The sequence below is a fragment of the Malus domestica genome, chromosome 09 (assembly GCF_042453785.1).
Source record: "Malus domestica chromosome 09, GDT2T_hap1".
Classification (NCBI taxonomy): Eukaryota; Viridiplantae; Streptophyta; class Magnoliopsida; order Rosales; family Rosaceae; genus Malus; species Malus domestica.
Window position 1 is genome coordinate 16,598,358 of NC_091669.1, and position 21,844 is coordinate 16,620,201.

Consider the following 21,844-nt stretch of genomic DNA (forward strand, 5'->3'; position numbering starts at 1 on the left):
ATTTCCCTTTTTTGGTTTGTGGTATATATTTATAAGTGCATGATAAGTTAGTGCTTCTTTTTAAGTGGCTTGTTAACAAACCAGCCACGATTGATTGCCTCCTGATACAACTTCCCCAGAGACTCAAGGTTCATGCAGCGAAGAACTCATATGAATCTTACTGGTGTTCCTTTGTGTCCACGTGCGACCCCCAGAGAAGAGAGAGAGAGAATTAATATTTTATGTGTTGAGTTGAGTAATCAATTAAGATATGATTAGCCTATCATCAGATAAAGTAGATTTTTATAAAATCAAAAGGTGTAAACCTAAGAGATTCTCATCCCTAAAGATCGTTGCAAATTGTTTAGGTCAATGTTGTAGATGGTGTTTTGCATGTATAGATGGGTCTGAGCCTACTTTGAGAGTGGTCTAATTGGTACTTATCCATTCATTGGTTTTCAAAAAGTAAACATATTTAGATTAACAAAAAATTCCTCCCAATTCCCACTTATCTAGGCATGTTTAGCACCAACATGGCATATGAGGTGCAACGAGACAAGTTTGTCAGTACGACTGTTATACATTTACCTAAAATTATAGTTCAGACTCATAATATATATATCTGGTTATGGTTATAACATTCTTAAGTCCATGAACCATAAATCTTAAGCCCTCCCCTGCGAACCTAGAGTTAGACTCGTCTCGTAAACATGATTTCGGGTTTAGGGATACAATAAAATATGTCATTTTTTATTTCAGATTTGACACTTCGGAAAAGTGACTAGCATAGGAATATGAGAGCTTATTAGAAAAGAAATTTTGGTGTGAGCAGTGATTCTACGACGAATAGATCATTTTTAAGTTTTTGGTTTCTGTTTCCATTTAAGATACCGTTCTGGAAAAGAAACGATTAGACGAGTCCAACACACAACTATATAGCATAAGATGAATTTTATCATTTAAATAATGTTTAGTAGGTTAATAATCACTTTTAAGGTTTAAAGTTGATTTTGAAATTTTCGTAATTTTCCGTTTTGGCTTTTTTTTTTCGAAACTAATTTTTTTAAGATTATTTAAACAACTTTTAAAGTTGTAATTTATTTATCTTATTCATCTTATTATTAAAAAAAAAAGAGTTTCTATCAAATTTTTAGTATTTAAAAAACTTATAGAAAGATTTGTTATGTGATCCGTTTATTCTCTAACTTTCTCTTTAACCTCCTCACGCAGGACTTCAAAATGTATATTTTATAAAAAGAACAATATTTGGCTACTTAAAGATGAGTAGGAACTCCTATTCAAAATTTCTCAAAATTGTTCGTTGTCAATTTATAGAATTTCATGTTATAATCAGAACTGTTTATAATATAACTCACCATATAAAGATCGCATCTGCAAAAAATCAATTAAAACTAAGGTTATTTAGTCATCAAACTATTTAGAAACAAATGAACAGTATTTGTAAAAACATTATGAACCGTCTATGTATTTGCTACAATAGATTGACTAAACGACCTTAGTTTTAATTTATTTTTTGCAGAGATGATCTTCATAGTGTGATTTATAGTATGAACAGTTATGTTCATAAACACAAAGCTCCGTGATTAAAACATTAAAAATTTTGAGTAGGAGTTCCCACTCATCTATGAGTAACCAAGTATTGTTCTTATAAAAATTGGTAGGGAGAGAGAGGGAGAGAGGGAAAGAGAGAGAGCGAGAGGACGCACATACCAACATTAATTCCATTTTCATGTTTGCTGTGAGCATGAGAAATGCAGTAGAGAATGTTTGTTATTTCGCTAAATAGGTAGGGAAGGTGGGCCTCGGTCTCATGCCCAAGGCTGTTGCCTATTGCTTAGCTTTTTTGTTTTTTGGTTGAAAGCTGCCCACTGGCGCCCCAGCTAGGCAGCTAGTGTGTATATAATTTGGATGCTTTGGTGCGTGCTTTTTGTCTGGTGGATTCAGCTTAGCTAGAAAAAAAAAAAATATATATATATATATATAAGACGTGGTGTCAACAAAAAAAGCTGCAGCAGACTATGAATTTTAACTTATACAACTTGATTCAATTCTTAAGTTAAATATGAATTTTAACTCAAAATTCATTTTTGAGACAAATTTAAGCAAGAATTCTCCCTAGTTATTGGGTTGGTCCACTATATATATGTATTTTTTTAGGTTTATATATATAAATTCATTAAATTCAACTACTAAGATCTAATTTGATCAAATTCAATAATAATAATAAAAAAAAAAGATCTAACGATCCAAATTTAAATCCAATGACTAAAATAATTTTAAAAATTCTTTCATGTGTTTCATATTCTTTCATAGTATTCTACGAGTTTCATGGTATCGGTTTAGCGATTTTTCAATAATTTATCGAAATCTAAATGTTTTTAGTTAAAATGTTCATATACAAAATTAAATTAGAATAGTCTACATAATTTTCCTTTTTCAAAGTTACTTTAAGAAAAAAATTATCCTAAATTCATTTTTTAATAATCTCAGACTAAAAATTTAACCTAAAAGGGTTGGATTAGTAAAACCATTTCTGGGTTCAAAACTTGAGGTTTTAAACTAAGAGTTGGATATGGTTTTAATGGAAGGGATTTTTTTTTTTTTTTGTTAAATGGGGATTAGTTGTGGAGTCCATACCACATCGAACTTCAACAATTTGAACCACCTATTTTTCAAGTTGCACCTCATAGATCATCCTTACAAAATATTAGTCAAATCGGGAATATCTGAGGCATCTAATTGAATTCGAAGAAATTGACGAACACTATATCAAGAAACATTGAAATTTCATCGTGACAATTAATTGGGCAAATGGTATCGTATTGAATTGAATTATTACATAGATGATCTATAAATCGAGACTTACAAAATAGACTGTTCGGATCGTTGAAGTTCGATGTGGAATTGGTCCCACAACTAGTCCCCATTTTTTGAAAAATCGACTAAATCCGATGTGGATATATAGATTTATACGAATAATCTATCTTTTAGGTTTTTCCTTAAAGATTATTTCTACAAAAATTCGATTAAATCCGAAATCAAATGACAGATAAATTAAAATTAATGTTTCTTTATAGTCTTATTTGTCTATTTTCTCCACTACAAATGAAGTCTTAATAATACTTTTGGAATTGTCCAATTTTTATAAAGCTGATCTATGAATGATGTACTAAAATGTAAAGGTTTTGGATCATTAAAATACATTGAAACGAACGCTACAAAATGATATTAAAATATATAACAAATGGTCATTTTGGTTTTAGTCCCTAATCAACCTAATTGTTACACTGAAACCTTGTTTGTTTAAATATTTTGATCGAGGTCCTTAGCCTCGTTTAAGAGGTATAACTCATGCATTTATGCATTTAATGTCCAACCAATTATGAAATTTAAACAAATTCAAATAATATTTTTTAAAATATAATAAATACTTAAAAATCAATTTTAGAGTAACTTCACAAAAATTATAGCAAAAAAATAATGTACCCACACAATTATTAACATATTTTTTTTAAATAACTATTGATATATTTTAAAACATAAAATAAATACATATAATTAGCATGGGTACATTTAACAAATTAAAAATGGGTACAAATAAATTAAAAAAATATGGGTACGAATACAAATAAAAGTTTAAAAAATATGGGCACAAAAAGGAATTAATATATAGTTACAAATTATAACTGAAGAGAAAATTGGTACAAATTAAAAAAATGGCTGCAAATTAAAAATGGGTACAAACTAAAAATAAAAATATATGATAAAGAATTTAACCATAAATATAAATATACCAAATGTAACCTTTCTAACACTAAATGAATATATTTAGAAATAAAAAATATTTTATTATTGGAATAATTAATGACGTTTATTAAAATCTAAGAACCTTGATTAAAAATTAAAAAGAAATAAGGTTTTAATCAATGGAGTAGGAAAAATAGGAATGAGAACCTAATTTTTCCTATATCTCAAAACTGTGCGTCTCTTGCGTCTCTTCTAGGATCATAATCATATACATATAGGCCTCGTTTGGTATGCCGTATAAAACACCGAATAGTACTAATAATACGGAGTTTGATGTTTAGTGCCTGTACGTATTAAATAGTCACCAGATTAATTATCTGGGCCTATCCATTTTATCCATTTCATGCCCGCTTAATTATACTCTCCCAGAATACGGTATTATTTAGTCGGATAGTTAGAAAACACGCTTCTCTTGCTTTTTCTGTATCACTTGCATCGCTCGCCCTCTCCTCTCCTCCTATTCTTCTTCTTCTCTCTGTTCCGCCGTCCTCTTCCTCTTTTTCTTGCAATTTTTCTTCTTCTTCTTCTTCTCTATCGGTTTATGCCCTCCTTCATCTATTTTTCTTGCAATCTTTCTTCTTCTTCTTCTCTATCAGTTTATGTTAGATCCCACATCGTCCAGGGGAATGGATCCTCTATGCCTTATATGTACATGCCTACCTCCTTTAGCACGAGGCTTTTTGGGAGCTCACTGGCTTCGAATTCCATAGGAACTCCAAAGTTAAGTGAGATCGCAGCGAGAGCAATCCCAGGACTGGGAAGTTCTCATGTGAGTTCCCAGAAACAAAACCATGAGGGCGTGGTCGGGGCCCAAAACCGACAATATCGTGCTACGGCGGAGTCGAGTCTGGGATGTGGTGGAGCCTGGGTCGGGATGTGACAATTTAGTATCAGAGCCAATCCCTGCCTGGAAGTGTGCCGACGAGGACGTCGGGCCCTTAAAGGGGGTGGATTGTTAGATCCCACATCGTCCAGGTGAGTGGATCCTCTATGCCTTATATATACATGCCTACCTCCTTTAGCACGAGGCTTTTTAGGAGCTCATTAGCTTCGAATTCCATAGGAACTCTGAAGTTAAGCGAGATCACAGCAAGAGCAATCCCAGGATGGGTGACCCACTGAGAAGTTCTCGTGTAAGTTCCCAGAAACAAAACCGTGATGACGTGGTTGAGGCTCAAAGCGGACAATATCGTGCTACGGCGGAGTCGAGCCAGGGATGTGGTGGAGCTCGGGTCAGTATGTGACAGTTTATGCCCTCCTCCATCTACTTTCTTTGCAATTTCCTTTCAATTAATTGAATTTGGTTATTGTTCTCCCTAATTTTGCAATTGATTATAATTTTTTCTATTAATTAAAATTTTAGGGTTTGTCTGTTTTCACTGAAAAAAATGGACCTGTATATTTTTTTTTATTCATTCTGCGCCCATCTCCCCTGACAGAAGAACACTACCCACTTGGTTTGTTTTCCTGGTATGGGTTGAATCGTTGAAAAAAAAATCAATTTGGTTGGGTTTTTGGAAAGAATTGCAAAGATCCTAAGTTAGATATGTTGAAAATTCGTACCCAGTTGAAGAAATGGATTAATTGGGCAAATTTTCCCAACTTCTTGAGCTTTTTGGTGAATTGGGGTATTTATTATCTCTGTGTTAATCTGCTAAATGAGTTTAATTTTGGTTGGTGTGGGTTATAACCTTCTGAATTTCTCTCTCTTATTTCTTTTGAGCTTTTTGGTGAATTTGGTTATTATCTCAGTTGAAGCTCTTTAGTATGAGTACGACCTGCAGGGAGATGAATTCAGTTGAAGTGGGCTTATTGATTTCTACTCTTCTTTGGGTTTATCAGATTATGCCTGGAGATGCTTTAATTTAAGGGTTCTTTAGATATAGACCCTTATAACTCTTATTTCCTATATAACAATCCACCCAATTATAAACATTCAAATAAAACCCAAATTAAAAAAGGATTGCCATGTAGGAAGCTAATTGACCTATTAATACAAAATATTTACAACTTGTACCACAACATTCAAAATAAATCAATAAATATTATTACTCACCTTAATTACAATGAACAAATAATTTATTGCATATTATTACCCCTAACACACACACACACACACATATATACATTCAAATGTATATAGTACTACCACAAGCTCAATATATGTATATATGTATGTACGTATGTATGCACATTACTACATATATGATCAAACATATTATACTAATTAATCTACCTATATGTAAATTTATGATGAGCAAGTAACATATATTTTGTAGGTATATTATTTTGTATGTATCATCATATATATTGGGCACATTTTATTATTATATGTACAAAATAATAGGTAAAATAGTATTGAATAAAATAATAATATTTTTTTATGTAGGTACCTTATTTTACATACATTGGGGTTGCTTCATTATGTAGGTAAATTATTTTGCATGTATTTTACATACAGTGGGGAAATTATTTTGCTTTTTTAAGCAATCTAACATTTTAAAATTCGAATAGTAGGTGCACTGAATCAAATTACATTTTTTGTAGGTACATTATTTTGCATACATTGGGTTTGCTTTATTATGTAGGTAAATTATTTTGCATGTATTTTACATACAGTGGGGAAATTATTTTGCTTTTTTTTAAGCAATCTAACATTTTAAAATTCAAATAGTAGGTGCACTGAATCAAATAACATTTTTTGTAGGTAAATTATTTTGCATGAATTTTTACGTATACCAGGCATTTTTTTTATTTTTTTATTTTTGTTATATATATGTGTGTGAAATAATTTACCTACATTTATATGTAAAATATAATTTGTTCACTTAACTAAGCATGTATTATTACATATATTAGGCATGTTTTGTTGTTATTATATATTAGGCAATAAATTTATTATTTATTATTTTCGTAAAATCATTAATTATCCCTTACAATCTATATGGAACTAATTGTGTACATCAAACATTCAAATAGGGGTGTTTTGGGCATTGAATTTTTTAAAATGTGTAAAGTCAAATATAATTAATGAATTTGCTGATGTGGAATCTAGTTAATGGGTTTTATTTGAGTAAAAAACTTATGACGGGTTTTATGTGGAGAAAATTAAATTTCAAGGGCTAAAGTCATATTTTCAGTTAATTTAACTACTCCTAGTCTCCTAGGCATCCATAACTGCAGGTTATATCCAAAATGGGGAAATTGAAAGTGCATTTGATTTATTTTATAAAACCTTGGCATCTGTGATGAAGCATGATGAATTCAATAATATGAGCATGCTGGGTGCGGTGTATAAATAATACAGTGATTTGGCTGCAGCAGAGTACCAAACATAGTATAAATAATACAGTCATTAGTCTGATGTTGCATCAAACGTTCAATTAATTTAGTCAGTACTATCCGATGACTATTTATCTTATCCGACATAAATAGTATTTATCATATCCGATAGAAATAGTTAATACAATTTGAGCTGTCAAACGAGGCCATATGTATGGAATGGCAAATGGGTTAACTTGTTTTGTTTTTTGATTACGTATTTTTATTGTTGGCATGGCAAAAAACCAGTTGACTTGTCGTTGTAAAGATGTTTTGCTCCCTGTGTTAATAATTTCACCTTTTTATTTGACTTATCATCTTTCCCTCTAAGCTTTTATAGGTCGCTTGCTTTCTTTAACATGCACAGTACACACATGGATGCATGCACAGAGAGAGAGAGAGAGAAACAGAGAGAGAGAGAGAGACTCATCTCTCTTATATTCTCTTTTCAAAAAGTAAAGAGCAGGCTAGCCAGCTACTACTCAATCTTCTCATGAACAATCATTTTGTTGAATTATGGTTGGAAATTGGTCTGAATTTGTTGCACATGTAATGATGATATTTCTCTTTTACTTATTTAGCAATAACTACAGGTCTATTGAAAATATAAATGACAATACAATGAATGCTTAGTTAAACTTTTTTTTTTAATACAATCGACATTCTACCGTAATTTATATTAAAAGAAATGTTAGTGCATGAAGAATTTACTCAGAACTCAGTAGGTTGAAGAAAAAATCTAAACCCTAACTATCTACAAGGAAAAAAGAACATCATATCTTCTTTTCGTTATTTAACATACATCTATTAATTTCTTTATTTTTGTGGAGGTTTAAAATAACCCTCAAGTGGTGATATATTGAAGGGGTGTGATATCCACACATGACACACCTCATTTTACTTCTCACACACCTTTTTAATTTTCGGCCATCGGGTTAGATGAATTAAAGAATATCAACCGATAAAAATTATCAAGGGTGTGTGAGAAGTAAAATGGGGTGTGTGGATAACACACCCCTTTATTGAAGTGCAAAAATGGTTAGTTATCTTGGTAATGAAGCATATATTATTGATGTGAAAATCCCATATGACGAAGCTGACAAAGAAGGATATTCAACGGTATGAGAATCGCTCCTCAAAGTTTTATTAAATGATAATTAATAAGATAACAAACTCAATACCTAAACATATGTTCTATGAGTTTTAGGAGTTCTATTTATAAAGCCTCTTCACCAAATTGTAATCAACAAAATTCTGAAAATATCCTTAGAACTTAAAACCTTAATAAAATACTGTAAATGAAGAGTTGGTTGAAAAACATATACACCACATGTACATTGTGTTTGATGCGCGTCACTGTTCTCTTTAAAACTACGGGTCATGGCCCCAAACCGAACAACCCAAATATGCAAAGCTTTATTCTTGATGCTCGATTTGCGTCTTTCAATGATCTTTAATTCATCCCGCCATATTACCTACGTCACCATAGCTGGTAATTTCTCCCATATTTCTTTTCATTTTCTTCCTAGAGTTGTAATGATATAATCAATTGGCTACCTATGTTTATGTATTTTGAGCTGTGATAATACTGAAGTCGAAGGAGCCACTTTTCTCATATCATTAATTTTTTTAAGGTAATAAAAATTTCATAATCAAATCAAATGGGGAACATCATTGATTAGGAATACAATTTCATAATTACAAACGCAATAGAAAGATAAATAAAACTTAGCCCACATACATCTAACCAAACGGAAAGATAATAACCATGAGGCAAAAACCTTAATTGCATCACTCTCTAATGAACTTGCAAAAGACAACGTGCTTCGGCAAATAAACCCTGTTATGAGACATTACAAAGATTCCTTCATAGTCCTTTGCCAGGCAAACAAACAACGAAACCACAACAACAACAAAAAAAACCGTCACAATACAAAATAAACTCTTCAGAGGTACGATTTCTCAACCATGGGAGACCCACACCACCAACAAGAAAGATAAGCTCACAAGGCCTAAACCCTACGAGCTGGACCTAAAACTGTCAAGATACACAAGGTAAACACCATACCATTACATGAGGACTTTACAACGACAAAAAACCATGATTGTGAATCCCTCAAACCACTGCAATGACCCCAAGAGGAAAAGACCGCACCACCCTTTAATGATCTTGCAATCGTTGACAAAACCCCCTTGCTATGAGTGACCTCCAACAAATGTCAAGCTTCCTCCACATAATCATTTGCCAAGTGCATAAACCACAAAATCAAGATCTTGACTTGAGCAATAAGTCATAACCGTTACAAAAGCTCTCATCGACAAAGTGAGAGAGTGACCACTACTAAAACGAGGAAAAGAAAGAGAAGGAAGTGATCAAGAAGGATCACAACCGATCCCAAAACCAAAAGCTAGAGTCCGCGGCGGTAAGTTTTTTCTTTGGCTTTTTTCTCTCTAGTGGCTAGGGTTTTTTAATTCGAAGTTTTTGTTAGATTGCTATACTTTCCATATCATCACTATCTGCAGACTAATGCTATTGTTATTAAATAAATAAATAAGAACAAACTAAATTACAACACAAAATCGCGAGGGGGATCCTCCTTCAGAAAGATCACGTGAAGAGTAGGTCTAAATTTGGAAAACATTGCATCCATATATGAGCAAAATCTAACTGACCACGCAATTTAGTAATAGCACAAGTACTGAAATTTGATTTCTTATGGACGTCCTCGAATGAAATATCATTCAAACGAATAATTGAGTATATGAATGCTTACAGTTGGTGCAGAAAAATGGATGGACAAAAGATGGGCCAAAGCCTATTCAACCCCAAGCATTGGTAGAATTCCAATGCCTTTGGTTGGGGTTGGGGTGTTGTCTTGCTTCCTTTGGAGGGGCAGAAGCCAGAAGGAGTGGCCTTTAACTAGAAGCTCAATAATTTCTAGAAAATACTAGGAGACTCACATTTCCGTACCACATTCGTGTACCATCTGATACGACAAGTGATGTATACATGTCACGTCACTTAATGAATTTATTTCATTGAATGTTAATTGTATACTGATCGGATCATATTTATATATATTTTTACTTCGAATTCACTCGTCTTTTCTTGGTTAGTTCCTTATATTTTTGAGCTATTTACGTTATTTTTGTGTTTATAGGATCTGTTATGCAAATTTACCCTTTATTGTCACATGATAATACTAATTTACATTTTATAAACAAGGTTTGTCCCTCTCTATGTCTATATATTAAAAGGAAGGCAGAAAAGAAGAATCCAATGGAAATAAGAAGACGGGCAAGTGCAAGCTGCCGTGGGTACTAGCAGGTGGACCAGCTGGTTTACATCGAGAGACGTGGGGACTAGGGGAAAAGATGCTGCTTTGCAGCTGGAGGAAAGCAGCAAGGAGCGGACGTGACTGGGGGGAGTCAAAAACGAAAAAGAATAAAATAAGAAAAGAAACGGGCAGACAAAATGAAGAGGCCAAGTAGGTGAGAAAGGCAGAAAGAATAAAAAAAAACAGCTGCCTTTGGCAGCTGGCGTGACTGATAGAGAAGAAGAAAGATATAAAAATAAGAAGAGGCTGGCGTGATGAAGGGGGGTCTTGGAGTGAGAGAGAGGGAGCTGCCCTTTGGGCAGCGTGAAAAGAGATAGCAGAAATAGGGAGGTCAGGAGAGAGTCCACAGGGACGGAATAGGTGCTGCCATTTGGCAGCTTGAGGAAGAGAAATAGAGAAACCGAGGGGGAGAGAGGCGCATGTCAGAAGGCAGAAGACCAGCAGGCACGGGATTGGAAGCGGGAGAAAGAGTACTGGAAGGAGAAGGCTGCCTAGCAGCGTGAGCAAGGGACGTGACGGGCAGAAGGGCAGAGAGCAGTGGGGGAATAAAAGGTCAGGGACTGTGCAGGAACGGCGCAAAGAATAAGGACAGAGGCAGAGGGCTTCACTCCATTCTTATTGGTGTTATTTTCTCAAACTCATGTTTAATTTATGGTTTAATTAGAAAATAATGTGTAATTAAATTTATTTTGGCTAGAGGTTAATTCAAAGCCATGAATATATTTGTAATATGAATTGATTACATTCGGTTGTGATTTCATAAGTTGTGATTTCAATTTACTTATCCGTTCGTATAAAAACTGATTTGTGTATGTTGGTTAAGAGTGCACGCTTAATTTACATGCATGAATTTGATGCTAGAATATAAGTGAATTTCACCTAATCGTTATGAACTTATTTTCACAAGTAGTAAAGGTTGCTAGTCACAATCACGTTAAGTAAATTCTTGGCAAGAGTATCATGCTTTTCATAGTTACGAATGCCTCGTCAATGCTTATAGTTTTCACAAAGTTTAATGATCTTTGATTGTATCGCTATTGTGCTTTTCACGTAGGGGACTTTTGAAGAATGTTTTGAATTGTTGTATGCGTTTTTCCGTCCAATTCAATAACTTAAGGAAAACTTGAAGATTAAAAAAGTGCTGTTCACGGTTAATCTGGAGTATTGAGATTCACAATTTATTAAATGAACAACTGGAAATCATTTTGTATGCAAGTATAACATGTGTGGAGAAGAACCCTCTAGCTAGTCCGTCATTTATCATTTCACCTTAATTTCATGTTTTTGTCAATTCTGTAATTTAATTAAGTTTAATTTACTTTTCATCAAAACCAAACACCCATCCATTATTAAATTATATTATTTATTTAGTTTTCTTTATTGTTAGTCTTTTAATTTAATTTCCATCCATTTCAGTTCCTAGTGTTTAATTTAATTGTTTTCATTATTTTGAGTCATTTTAAGTGTGTTTCGAGTTATTAGAGTTTTTAGCCTAGTTTTGTGTCCTTGAGTCTTGTTTAATATTTTTAAATTAATTTAGAATAGATTAGCAATCCCTCCTAATCCCCGGCCTAGAACGATACCCTACTTACATCTATACTACAATTGTCAAAAAGAGGGTTTAATTTGTGTGTTAACTTATTTTACGCATCATATACATCACTTTCACAACAGATGACACACTAATATAATATAATTATGCATTTTCTCTCACATTACTCGTATAGTTTCTCCAGTTTTTCTAGCTCCAGCATAAAGCCTGAAGCAACATGCAAGGGTTTATATTTGATGTGAACTGAGTCCCAAAATTGGAAGAACAAATGCCGACTGATCCCAAAACCTGTGTAAAGAGGTGATCATTTACAAGTCATAAGAAACAGGCTTAGCCCATGATTTTTAATTCTTTTCGGCCCATGCTTTTAGACGTGGCCCAACTCATTTGGGTTAAAATAGATGGGTCAACTATGGCGGGAATTTATGCTAAACCAGGCCATAATAATTTAGTATCAAACATTTATTCACAAAAGTAGGACATAAAGTCTCTTACTTATAAAGAATACCACTAAACCGTAATATTGTGGCAAATGAGTCAATTATAGTAGGGATGACAAAAATCCCCATAGGTTTGGGTATCCATGGATACTCAACCGTAATGAAGCGGTTATGGAGGACAATAAACGGGTATGGGGCGGGTTTGAAGATTTGTTTAAAAAACCGAGTCAAACTGTTACATGTTATTGCTTGGAATCTAGTTAGAGAATTATGGAGAATTCATTTACTAAATTTCGTGAAATGATATGTGATTTTGTTGGATTGATTAACGTAGTTAAAAGTTAATATTGTGCCTCTTTGGTTGATTGCATCGATTAATTGTTGATTGTAGATTGTATAGGAAGATATTGTGATATAGGTGAATGACAATCTATTTTCACATATGATTTTGTTATGTAGACTAAATTCTAGCGAGACTGTTCAATTGGTTCCCTTGTGTGATTCTGAAACTCTATGTTCTTGTCGTTAATGCCTTGAGAATTTTAGAGCTTAAATGAAGGGTGAACTACGAATAACTTGATCCCATCTTAGGTACGTAAGCAGTTTGATAGAAAGGTTAGATGCAACCATGAAATAAAAGAAAAGTTACTGCTTGGTGGAATTGATTGTGTTTTGGTCATGTCTCAGAGGGCGAGACAAGAGATACATACAGGTACTTGGTGACATCACGTGTCGATCCTGAACATATCTAGGGATCGGGGCGTGACAATGGAGGTGGCATTCCCAACCCTATTGCCATCCTTAACTATATGTCTCAGTAAGACAAGACTTAGGGCTGGTTTGGGGTTGCTTAAATTTTTTTAAAAGCGGATTTTTTAAAAAGTTAGGGCTAAACTTATGTTTGGTAAATGAAAAAAAAAATGTATTTTTTTTTTCAAAATCATAGATGTAAAGCAGCAGAACGCAGAAGCAGCTCTACCCATGCTTATAAAAAAAGTGAATATTTTTAATTATTTTTATTTTTATAGGAGGCGGGTGAACAGTACCAATTAATAAAACTTTCTTATTGATAATCCTTATGCCATTTTTTAATATTTTACTAAATGCACTTTTAGCAATATAGTTTACAAAACACTTACCTACTTTTTTTTACAACTGTTTATTCTCACAGGACAATATGAGTAGTTTAGAAAAAACACATCAATCCTAAACTAGCCATCAGAAGGTGAAGAATTTGGGTAAGTCACCTAATGAGTCAACATAATAAATTGATGTCTAATTTATCATTCACTAAAGTCAAAATTTCGACCTCCCACTTATTTATGAATTACATTAGTCTGTAGTTAAAATGTGTTGCTGTTGGAAGACAAAAAGTGAAAAGTTGCTATTGTCCACCATCAGTACATCGCAAACATTATCATCATCAAACCCACAACTTAGGAGCTTTTTAAGGATATAGGATTGAACACCTTCATCCAAATGTAGAGACGTATAAAATGGAAAGCTTGAAATGTCATTATTCTCCAACGTTGGAAATTCATGCCTATAAATATGACTCAAGATAAGATAGGATTATATTTAGTGGAATTCTTCGAATTTGGATTGTTGTCTCAAGATTACAAGTGTCTTCAGAAATCCCACGAATAAGAAGACACAAATTAAGTGCTTTTGTGGAGTTTCCTCCAGGAGTTTCTCCACATGTAGATAGAGATTAGTGAGATGGTTTTGAACTAATGAGACGGAATAAAATGCTCCAACCTTTGCCTTATGACCTCTATTTTATAGTGGTCATTTTAAGGCTAAGGTGTAGGATGGATCAACTTGAAATACAAATCGAACCCATATAATTAAATGGCATATTTCATGATATAAAATAGGGGTGTGATATCCACACACTCAATTTTACTTTTCACACACACCTTTTTAATTTTCAACCGTCGGATCGGATGAATTGAAGAAGATTAACGGATAGAAATTATTAAGGGATGTGTGAGAACTAAAATGAAGTGTGTGGATAGCACACCCCTATAAAATATCATTTGCAACAAAATTCCAAAGGACAAAAAGATTAGTTGAAATGTCAAGCAAACGGCATTTCACAGCAAACATAAAAGATCCACAATAAAAAAGAATAAGGCTTTTCTTTTGTCCAATAAAAGAAGCATGTGCTATCCCCATTTTCCTTTGCCCTTGATAATTTTTAACCGTTGATCTTCTTTAATTCATCTGATCATGTGGTCGAAAATTAAAAAGGTGTGTGAGAAGTAAAATGGGGTGTGTGAATATCACACCTCTAAAAGAATTCATAGAGGACAGGAGGATCCTTTTCAGATTCTCTTCAGATTCTCTTTGTGAGAATTTTAGGAATCCTCAAATCATGTCCGTTTATTATATATTGTGCGGTCAATTCCATCATGAATTACTTATATGGAGCATTAGCGGTTAAGGTAAGTTGACTGTTGACACACTTGACAGTTAAGTGAAACATGTGAGAAGACAGACCCAGTTTTCCACCAATAGGTAATGAAGTAGTATAAGAAGAAGAATCATAGCTCAGCGTCAAGCTCCAAATTGTCAACAATGGTGAGGAGGAGAAGCACGACGCTCACCTGGTTTTTCCTCATCTTTCTCTCTCTAATAGCCTTTGGCATCTTTGTCCCTGTCTTTGCTCTTCTACCTCCTCTTTCTTCCCACTCTCCCCACCAACTGCAGCACCATCCCAGCTCCAAAAGGGTAAGTCTTTTCAAAATTTTCTGGTATTTTATGAAAGTTGAAAAATTGAGTCGAAATAGATTCTGGATTTTGATTTCTGGGTCTGTTTGATTTTTGGGTTAAAAGGAAAGTGCATTTGAAGTTTGAACCGATTGACAATCCAAGCACATGTTTGCCCAATTGGGTTGAATTTTTTCCACTTGAAGTTTTGAAACTATAAATACGACTTTTGAGATTGAGATTTTACTTTTTGAACTGTGTTTCAGCTACCCAATAGAGGGATGATAGTAAGAATCTCCTGGTTGTATGTTTAGCAAAAAAATTAAAAAACAAAAAATTTCCGGGTGACAGTTGATCATCTAGTGATTGAGGACTGAGGACTTTGGTTGATTCTTTTTCAGAATCAGGATCATGCCAGAAAGTTTGAAATTTCAGAGGACAAGTTCTGGAAAGATGGTCAGCCTTTCCAGATCATTGGGGGTGACTTGCATTATTTCCGGGTTCTTCCTGAGGTATTAATCTTAATTATGTCCTGGTGGCTTTCCTGCATATGTTATTTGATCTTATACTGCAAAGAAATATCTGCTTGCCAATGAATCCTAGTAAATCATGTCCCTGAATGTATGAACAAGTTGTGAAATCTCTAGAGTTTTTTTCTGAAAATTTTCATTTGAGAGAGAAAACTGTAGTGGGAAGCAATGAGATAAATAAAATCTGTGTTGTTCTCCTCCTTAAAATCACTAAGTTATAGTACTACAAGGTGAAATCTACAGGCATATACATTGTATTACATGAGCTAAACAGTGGAACATGGATTAAAAAGTCCATGAATCGAAGACGACTTCAGAAAAAATTCTAGGTGAACCTAGTCGTGGATCATATTCCACGGATGCACTACTTAATTGAAGCATTAAATGCACATTAAGTTGAAAAAGCATCTTGATCATAGGCCGTTCCATATATTTATGTTTAGTGAAGGCTTTCTTCTATTGGTGTGGTGATCTGGGACGTTATATTTTATTAATGCAGTACTGGGAAGATAGGTTGTTGAGAGCAAAGGCATTGGGATTAAATACGATTCAAACTTATGTTCCCTGGAACCTACATGAACCAAGAGCTGGTATTTTGGATTTTGACGGTATTGCAGATTTGGTTGCATTTCTCAAACTCTCCCAGAAGCTGGGTATTCTTGTAATGCTTCGACCTGGACCATATATATGTGCAGGTCAGTAGTGACTGACTGTGTCAGATTTAGGTTAAATATATACATGCCCTCTGCCCCTGTGTTACCCTACTATGCATCTTGTTACTGGAGTGTTTCTTGTATGGAACCTAAATGGAATCCTTTAATTGGTCTTTTAATTCATAGCTCTAACTGTTCTACTGCCACGCTTGAATGTCTGAAAATTATTCGAATATTTCAGTCCCTGTTGTTTTTGCATTTGTTAATCATTTAGTTGCCATTAATTTTGGTGTTAGTGATGATATAACCAAACTGGTGATAATAATTTTGTGCTTATATTGCAGAGTGGGATTTGGGAGGTTTCCCTCCTTGGTTACTTTCCATCAATCCAGCTCCCAGACTACGATCATCAGATCCCACTTTCCTTCGGTTGGTATGTTTTCCTTTTGGATTATCTTTTATGTACTATTTAGAATGCATTGGTCTAGTCTAGTGAATGTAAGTTTTCATTAAAAGGTACTGTCTTCTGAATTCTGGTGATTTCAGTTTGATATTCAAGTACTTACCAAAATAAACAAATGATGAAATAAAAAGAAATCGTAATTGCTACTTTTTACCAGATTCTATCCTCTTATGGTTTTATTCTTAGTTTCCGATTTGTTTCTTTGTTTTTGTTCCCGCATTGTAACCCTGTGGCACATTTCAGTAAACTTATTACTCATCAAAAGAATCTTTGTGCACCATATCTCTGATCATTTCTCTTGGTGCAAATGTCTGATAATTCTTCATGGTTTTGATACGGGACTCAATGTGAACTTTAAGGTGGATACATGGTGGGGAATCCTGCTTCCAAAGGTAGCTCCCCTTCTTTATGGAAGTGGAGGTCCTGTTATAATGGTTCAGGTATGTGGATCTTTAATTTTCGGCTTGGCCTTTCTCCATGATGCTTAACAGATAGCATTACTTTGATCTTTATATCATCTTAGAGGTGTCTTAGTTATAGTTAAAAGTTGTCAAATTTGATTCAAAATCTTTGATACTTTGAGATGGTATTCTTGGAAAGTTACAGTAAAATAGTATTTTTTTCTGACAGATTGAAAATGAATTTGGATCATATGGGGACGACAAAGCTTATCTTCACCACTTGGTGTCAGTGGCTAGAAAGCACCTTGGGGAAGATGCAATTTTGTAAGTCATTCTGCTTTATGTTCATTGTTCTTCAGAGATGTGTTTTATTGCTATTTTGATGTGTATGCCACAGAGCAGTCATGATTCATTCATGGTGTTTGCTAATTTTGCCTATAAATATGACCTAGTTTTAAGTTTTAACCGTTATCCAACTATTTGGATTCCAATTTCCAACTAAAATATACGAAAGAAAGGTGCTATAATTACACCACTTAGAGAAAATGGAATGGTTTTTAGGTATACTACGGATGGAGGTTCTAGGGAAACACTTGAGAAAGGAACAATTCGTGGAGATGCTGTCTTTTCAGGTAAATTCAACTTCAACGTAAACTATTACACATTAAACACCTTGGTGCATATAGCTTGATCATTAGTTTATCATTATCGTGTGTGTTCTGCTTATAACCTGACCTTTATTTTTGCAGCTGTTGACTTCACTACTGGTGATGATCCTTGGCCTATATTTGAGTTGCAAAAGGAGTTCAATGCCCCCGGGAAATCACCACCACTTTCTTCGTAAGTTTCATGTTGGTCAAATAATTTCATTGGCGTCAGTCAAAATGTTCATAATGTTTGCATCAGAGAGTTTTACACAGGCTGGCTTACACATTGGGGAGAGAAGAATGCGCAGACTGATGCTGCTTTTACAGCAGCTGCCTTGAAAAAGATTTTGGAAAGAAATGGTTCTGCAGTGCTTTATGTATGTTCTAAAAGTCATAGTTTTCCTTCTTTCAAGTATATCTTTATGGGAAAGCTCGTTAACTTTAAAATTTTAAATTCCAGATGGCACATGGGGGAACAAACTTTGGGTTTTATAATGGAGCAAATAGTGGTTCAGACGAGTCTGATTACAAGCCCGACCTCACTTCCTATGATTATGTGAGGAAGATTTTTCTTCTTTGTTGTAACTTGATATTAATTTGAGCTACAAACTATAAACTCAAAACTGAAACACCTTATTTTCCCAGGATGCACCAATCAGGGAATCTGGGGATGTAAACAATGCAAAATTCAAAGGTATCGCTGCAAGCTGTAAATTTGTTGATACAAGAGTGAAATCCTCTTGCTATGTGATACTGAAAATTTGCAACAAGATTGCTTATCATAAATGTTGTACTGCTTTCAGCAATTAGGAGGGTCATAGAGCAACACAGTTTAGGATCTATCCCTGCAGTTCCAGCCGATAATGAGAAGAAAGCATATGGATCCATAAATGTAACTAAAACAGGGACTTTATTTGATATGATCCACTACTTTGATGTGGTTGAATCCGAGAGCCCAATATCTATGGAGTCAGCGGGACAGGTATGTAAAATTATGTCTTTGTAGCTTTATACTTGTTTGCAATTGCTCATGGTGATCATGTGATATAATTATTACACTGAGATGAATGCTTCTTATTTTCAGATGTTCGGATTTATGTTATACGTGACTGAGTATGCTGCAAAAGACAATGGTGGCGGAGTTGTATCCATACCAAAGGTGCAGCTTTCCCTTACTATATAAAGTTAATTACCTGTTCATTACTGTAGACATTACAATTATTCAGAGTCCAAGCCACACATCTATCTACCATATGTTGAGTGTGTATAAAATAGCCAACAATGTTTTACTAATTTTTTCGGGTTTGAACTTGCAGGTGCACGACAGAGCCCAAGTTTTTGTAACGTGCTCTTCTGAAGATGGTCATGGAAGACCAAAATATGTTGGCACTTTTGAAAGATGGTCAAATCAACCTCTAACCCTTCCTAATATGAAATGTCACTCTAACATCAGCTTATTTGTGTTGGTACTTGAATATCGTCTCTATTTGTTTTTCTGTTCATTCGTACTTTCATTTCTTAACATCAAATATGTCTCAGCAGATTTTTCCCCCTAATTTGATATATTCTGTTCTTCTGTTCTTATAGGTTGAAAACATGGGCCGTCTAAATTATGGACCATATATCTTTGACAGGAAGGTAAAGTCAGTACTCAATTGTACCATTTGGCATCTAACTGAAGTCTAGAATTGCAGTTCTGTCAGTTTATCTCTTGACATCTGAAAAGCAAGTTGCTTCCTAGCGTAATTGACGATATTTGACTGGTATTTCGTACTCTCTTTTTCAGGGTATTCTATCTCCTGTTTATCTTGACGGGAGAATTCTCCGAAGATGGAAAATGCATTTGATACCTATAGGAAATCTGAATGAGGTTCCTAAAATCAATCCCATAATTCAGGCTTCACATTCTGGAGTCATTACTATGTCAGCGCGCAAAAGATTAAAACCAAAAAAGTCTGGTATGGTCCCAAATACATTCTCCATGTTCTTTCCCATACAATGTTGCAAAACCACGACATAAGCTAGGTCGCAATTGTAATCAAGAGAAACAATGATTAAAAACATTTGCTTTCCTTTTCAGGGAATGATTCGAACGTGCCAGCATTCTATGCTGGATATATTTCTATCAGCAAAGAGGACGAAATCAAAGATACATTCATATCATTGAGTGACTGGGGGAAAGGGATAGTAACTATTAACAATTTCAACATCGGAAGATTTTGGCCGGTAAAACAATGCTTCCATTTCCCTTGTCGTACAAATTTTCCTGTGTGTTGGTTACAGAACATTGATTCTTTCTCTTTAAGATTTTGAAATATGTTCCATTTTGCAGTTAAAGGGACCGCAGTGTAACCTCTATGTTCCCGCTCCTGTCCTTCATCGTGGGAATAATGTTGTGGTATGAGATCCAAAAGTTATTATTCTGTCACTTATTTTGAACTGAGTTATCTTCTTCTGTTTCCAGTGGCTGCAACAAAAAAACAATTCGTTTCTCCTATTTTTTTTCAGTGCTTACTTCGGCTTGAACATCCACTTGTTTCTGTTTTACGATTGCACAGGTCATATTTGAGTTAGAGTCCCCAAACCCGGAGCTTGTGGTACGCTTTGTTGATCAGCCAGACTTCACTTGTGGTCAAGGGAAATCGAATGTGCATCAGCTTTAGTGCCACTGTTAACATGAGATGTTCGTGTATGAAAACATGGAGAACCGGACTGTAGATCTCCATTTAGAAATGCTGATCATTCGGAAAATTTTACTACAGTGTTTGTCAATAATAATTAACAGGGTGGCAGTGTACACGGTTTCTTGTTCGGTAGGAAAAACGAGAAAATAAAAGAAACCTGTGTTGTACAGATTGTATGTGGAGTAAATTGAGATTAATTAGGAAGTCATCTCGTTTATTTCAAGTGTTTCAACATTGTCTTACATTCAAAAATTCCAAATCAAATGCAGCAAATCTGTTCCCGCGACGCACCAGGACAGCCAACACTAATGCTACAGAAATTACAGATTACATCTAAAGAAAAAACTCATTCCATTTGCTTCTTCGCGTCGTCTTGTCTTGTTCCTACAGCTGCAGTTGCTGCTGCTGTCATGGCAGCTGCCGCCACACCCACCTTGGCACCACCGGCAGCCTTGACTACACCAGCTACTTTGGCAAATGCAGCTATCCCTCCCACTAACATAGCTCTCAAGGCAACTGTTGGTTTTACTGCCATATCTTATCCCGCTACCTGCAAATTTCCATCGGTATTGGACTCTTTCTTGTTGGGCCAAAGAAAACCTCAACTTAAAAATTATGCATTCCACACCAGGAATTGATAAATGACGATGATCATGCATTACACCGTATACTCCTGCTATAAATTTAGCAGCAATCACAGATTACGCAGCACCGCATCTGAAACTGAAAGGGGCATATGCTTCAAATGGTTCTCATGTCCTACATGAATGCACGATAACCGAATGCGTCTCCCAAATGGAAATCTCTATAAATACTAACCTTCTGCAGAATTTCATTTCATGGACCTCCTACTCCTAGAAAATATTCTCATCATACGAAATTCTTAGACGAGGCGTTTTCAGCAACACAAAAGCCTTCAAACTAGTTGAAACAAAATGGTAAAGAGTCCATCAACATACAACTTTCGCAGGCATGGAGTTTGTTGCAGACTGCAATTTACTTGGCGCAATGTTGCAGCATAACATGTAGCTCAATACAAAATATCACATAAAAAAATAATAAAAAAATCACAGAGAAATCGAATGGGTCAACAGACAACATTTCTCCTTGCAACAATTTCCCATCTTTCAATCAGACTCCTAACCTCAGAAAGTAGGTGTCTTTTGCATAAAGCAATCAAATCACAAATACCCAGATGGTAATTTCACATATCATCATAAAATTTCATCACCCAAAATCACAACATTTCCAATACCAACATCGCATACATGCATTCATCCATACATACTTGCATAC

General features: G+C 34.6%; 2 protein-coding genes across 2 annotated transcripts; one reads left to right on the plus strand and one right to left on the minus strand.

Moving 5' to 3' along the window:
- Positions 1–14,883: 14,883 nt before the first annotated feature.
- LOC103414756 (beta-galactosidase 17) lies at positions 14,884–20,771 on the plus strand. The gene is made up of 19 exons (XM_008353123.3): positions 14,884–15,191; positions 15,572–15,682; positions 16,200–16,395; positions 16,698–16,786; positions 17,176–17,256; positions 17,447–17,541; positions 17,779–17,849; positions 17,967–18,057; positions 18,124–18,241; positions 18,325–18,420; positions 18,510–18,558; positions 18,668–18,846; positions 18,949–19,023; positions 19,181–19,330; positions 19,452–19,502; positions 19,651–19,822; positions 19,945–20,090; positions 20,197–20,262; positions 20,423–20,771. Exons 1-19 carry the CDS (start codon positions 15,039–15,041, stop codon positions 20,525–20,527), a joined length of 2,094 nt encoding a protein of 697 aa, XP_008351345.1. The 5' UTR covers positions 14,884–15,038; the 3' UTR covers positions 20,528–20,771.
- LOC103414755 (uncharacterized) lies at positions 20,742–21,083 on the minus strand. The gene has a single exon (XM_008353120.4). It carries the CDS (start codon positions 21,081–21,083, stop codon positions 20,895–20,897), a length of 189 nt encoding a protein of 62 aa, XP_008351342.1. The 3' UTR covers positions 20,742–20,894.
- Positions 21,084–21,844: the final 761 nt, after the last annotated feature.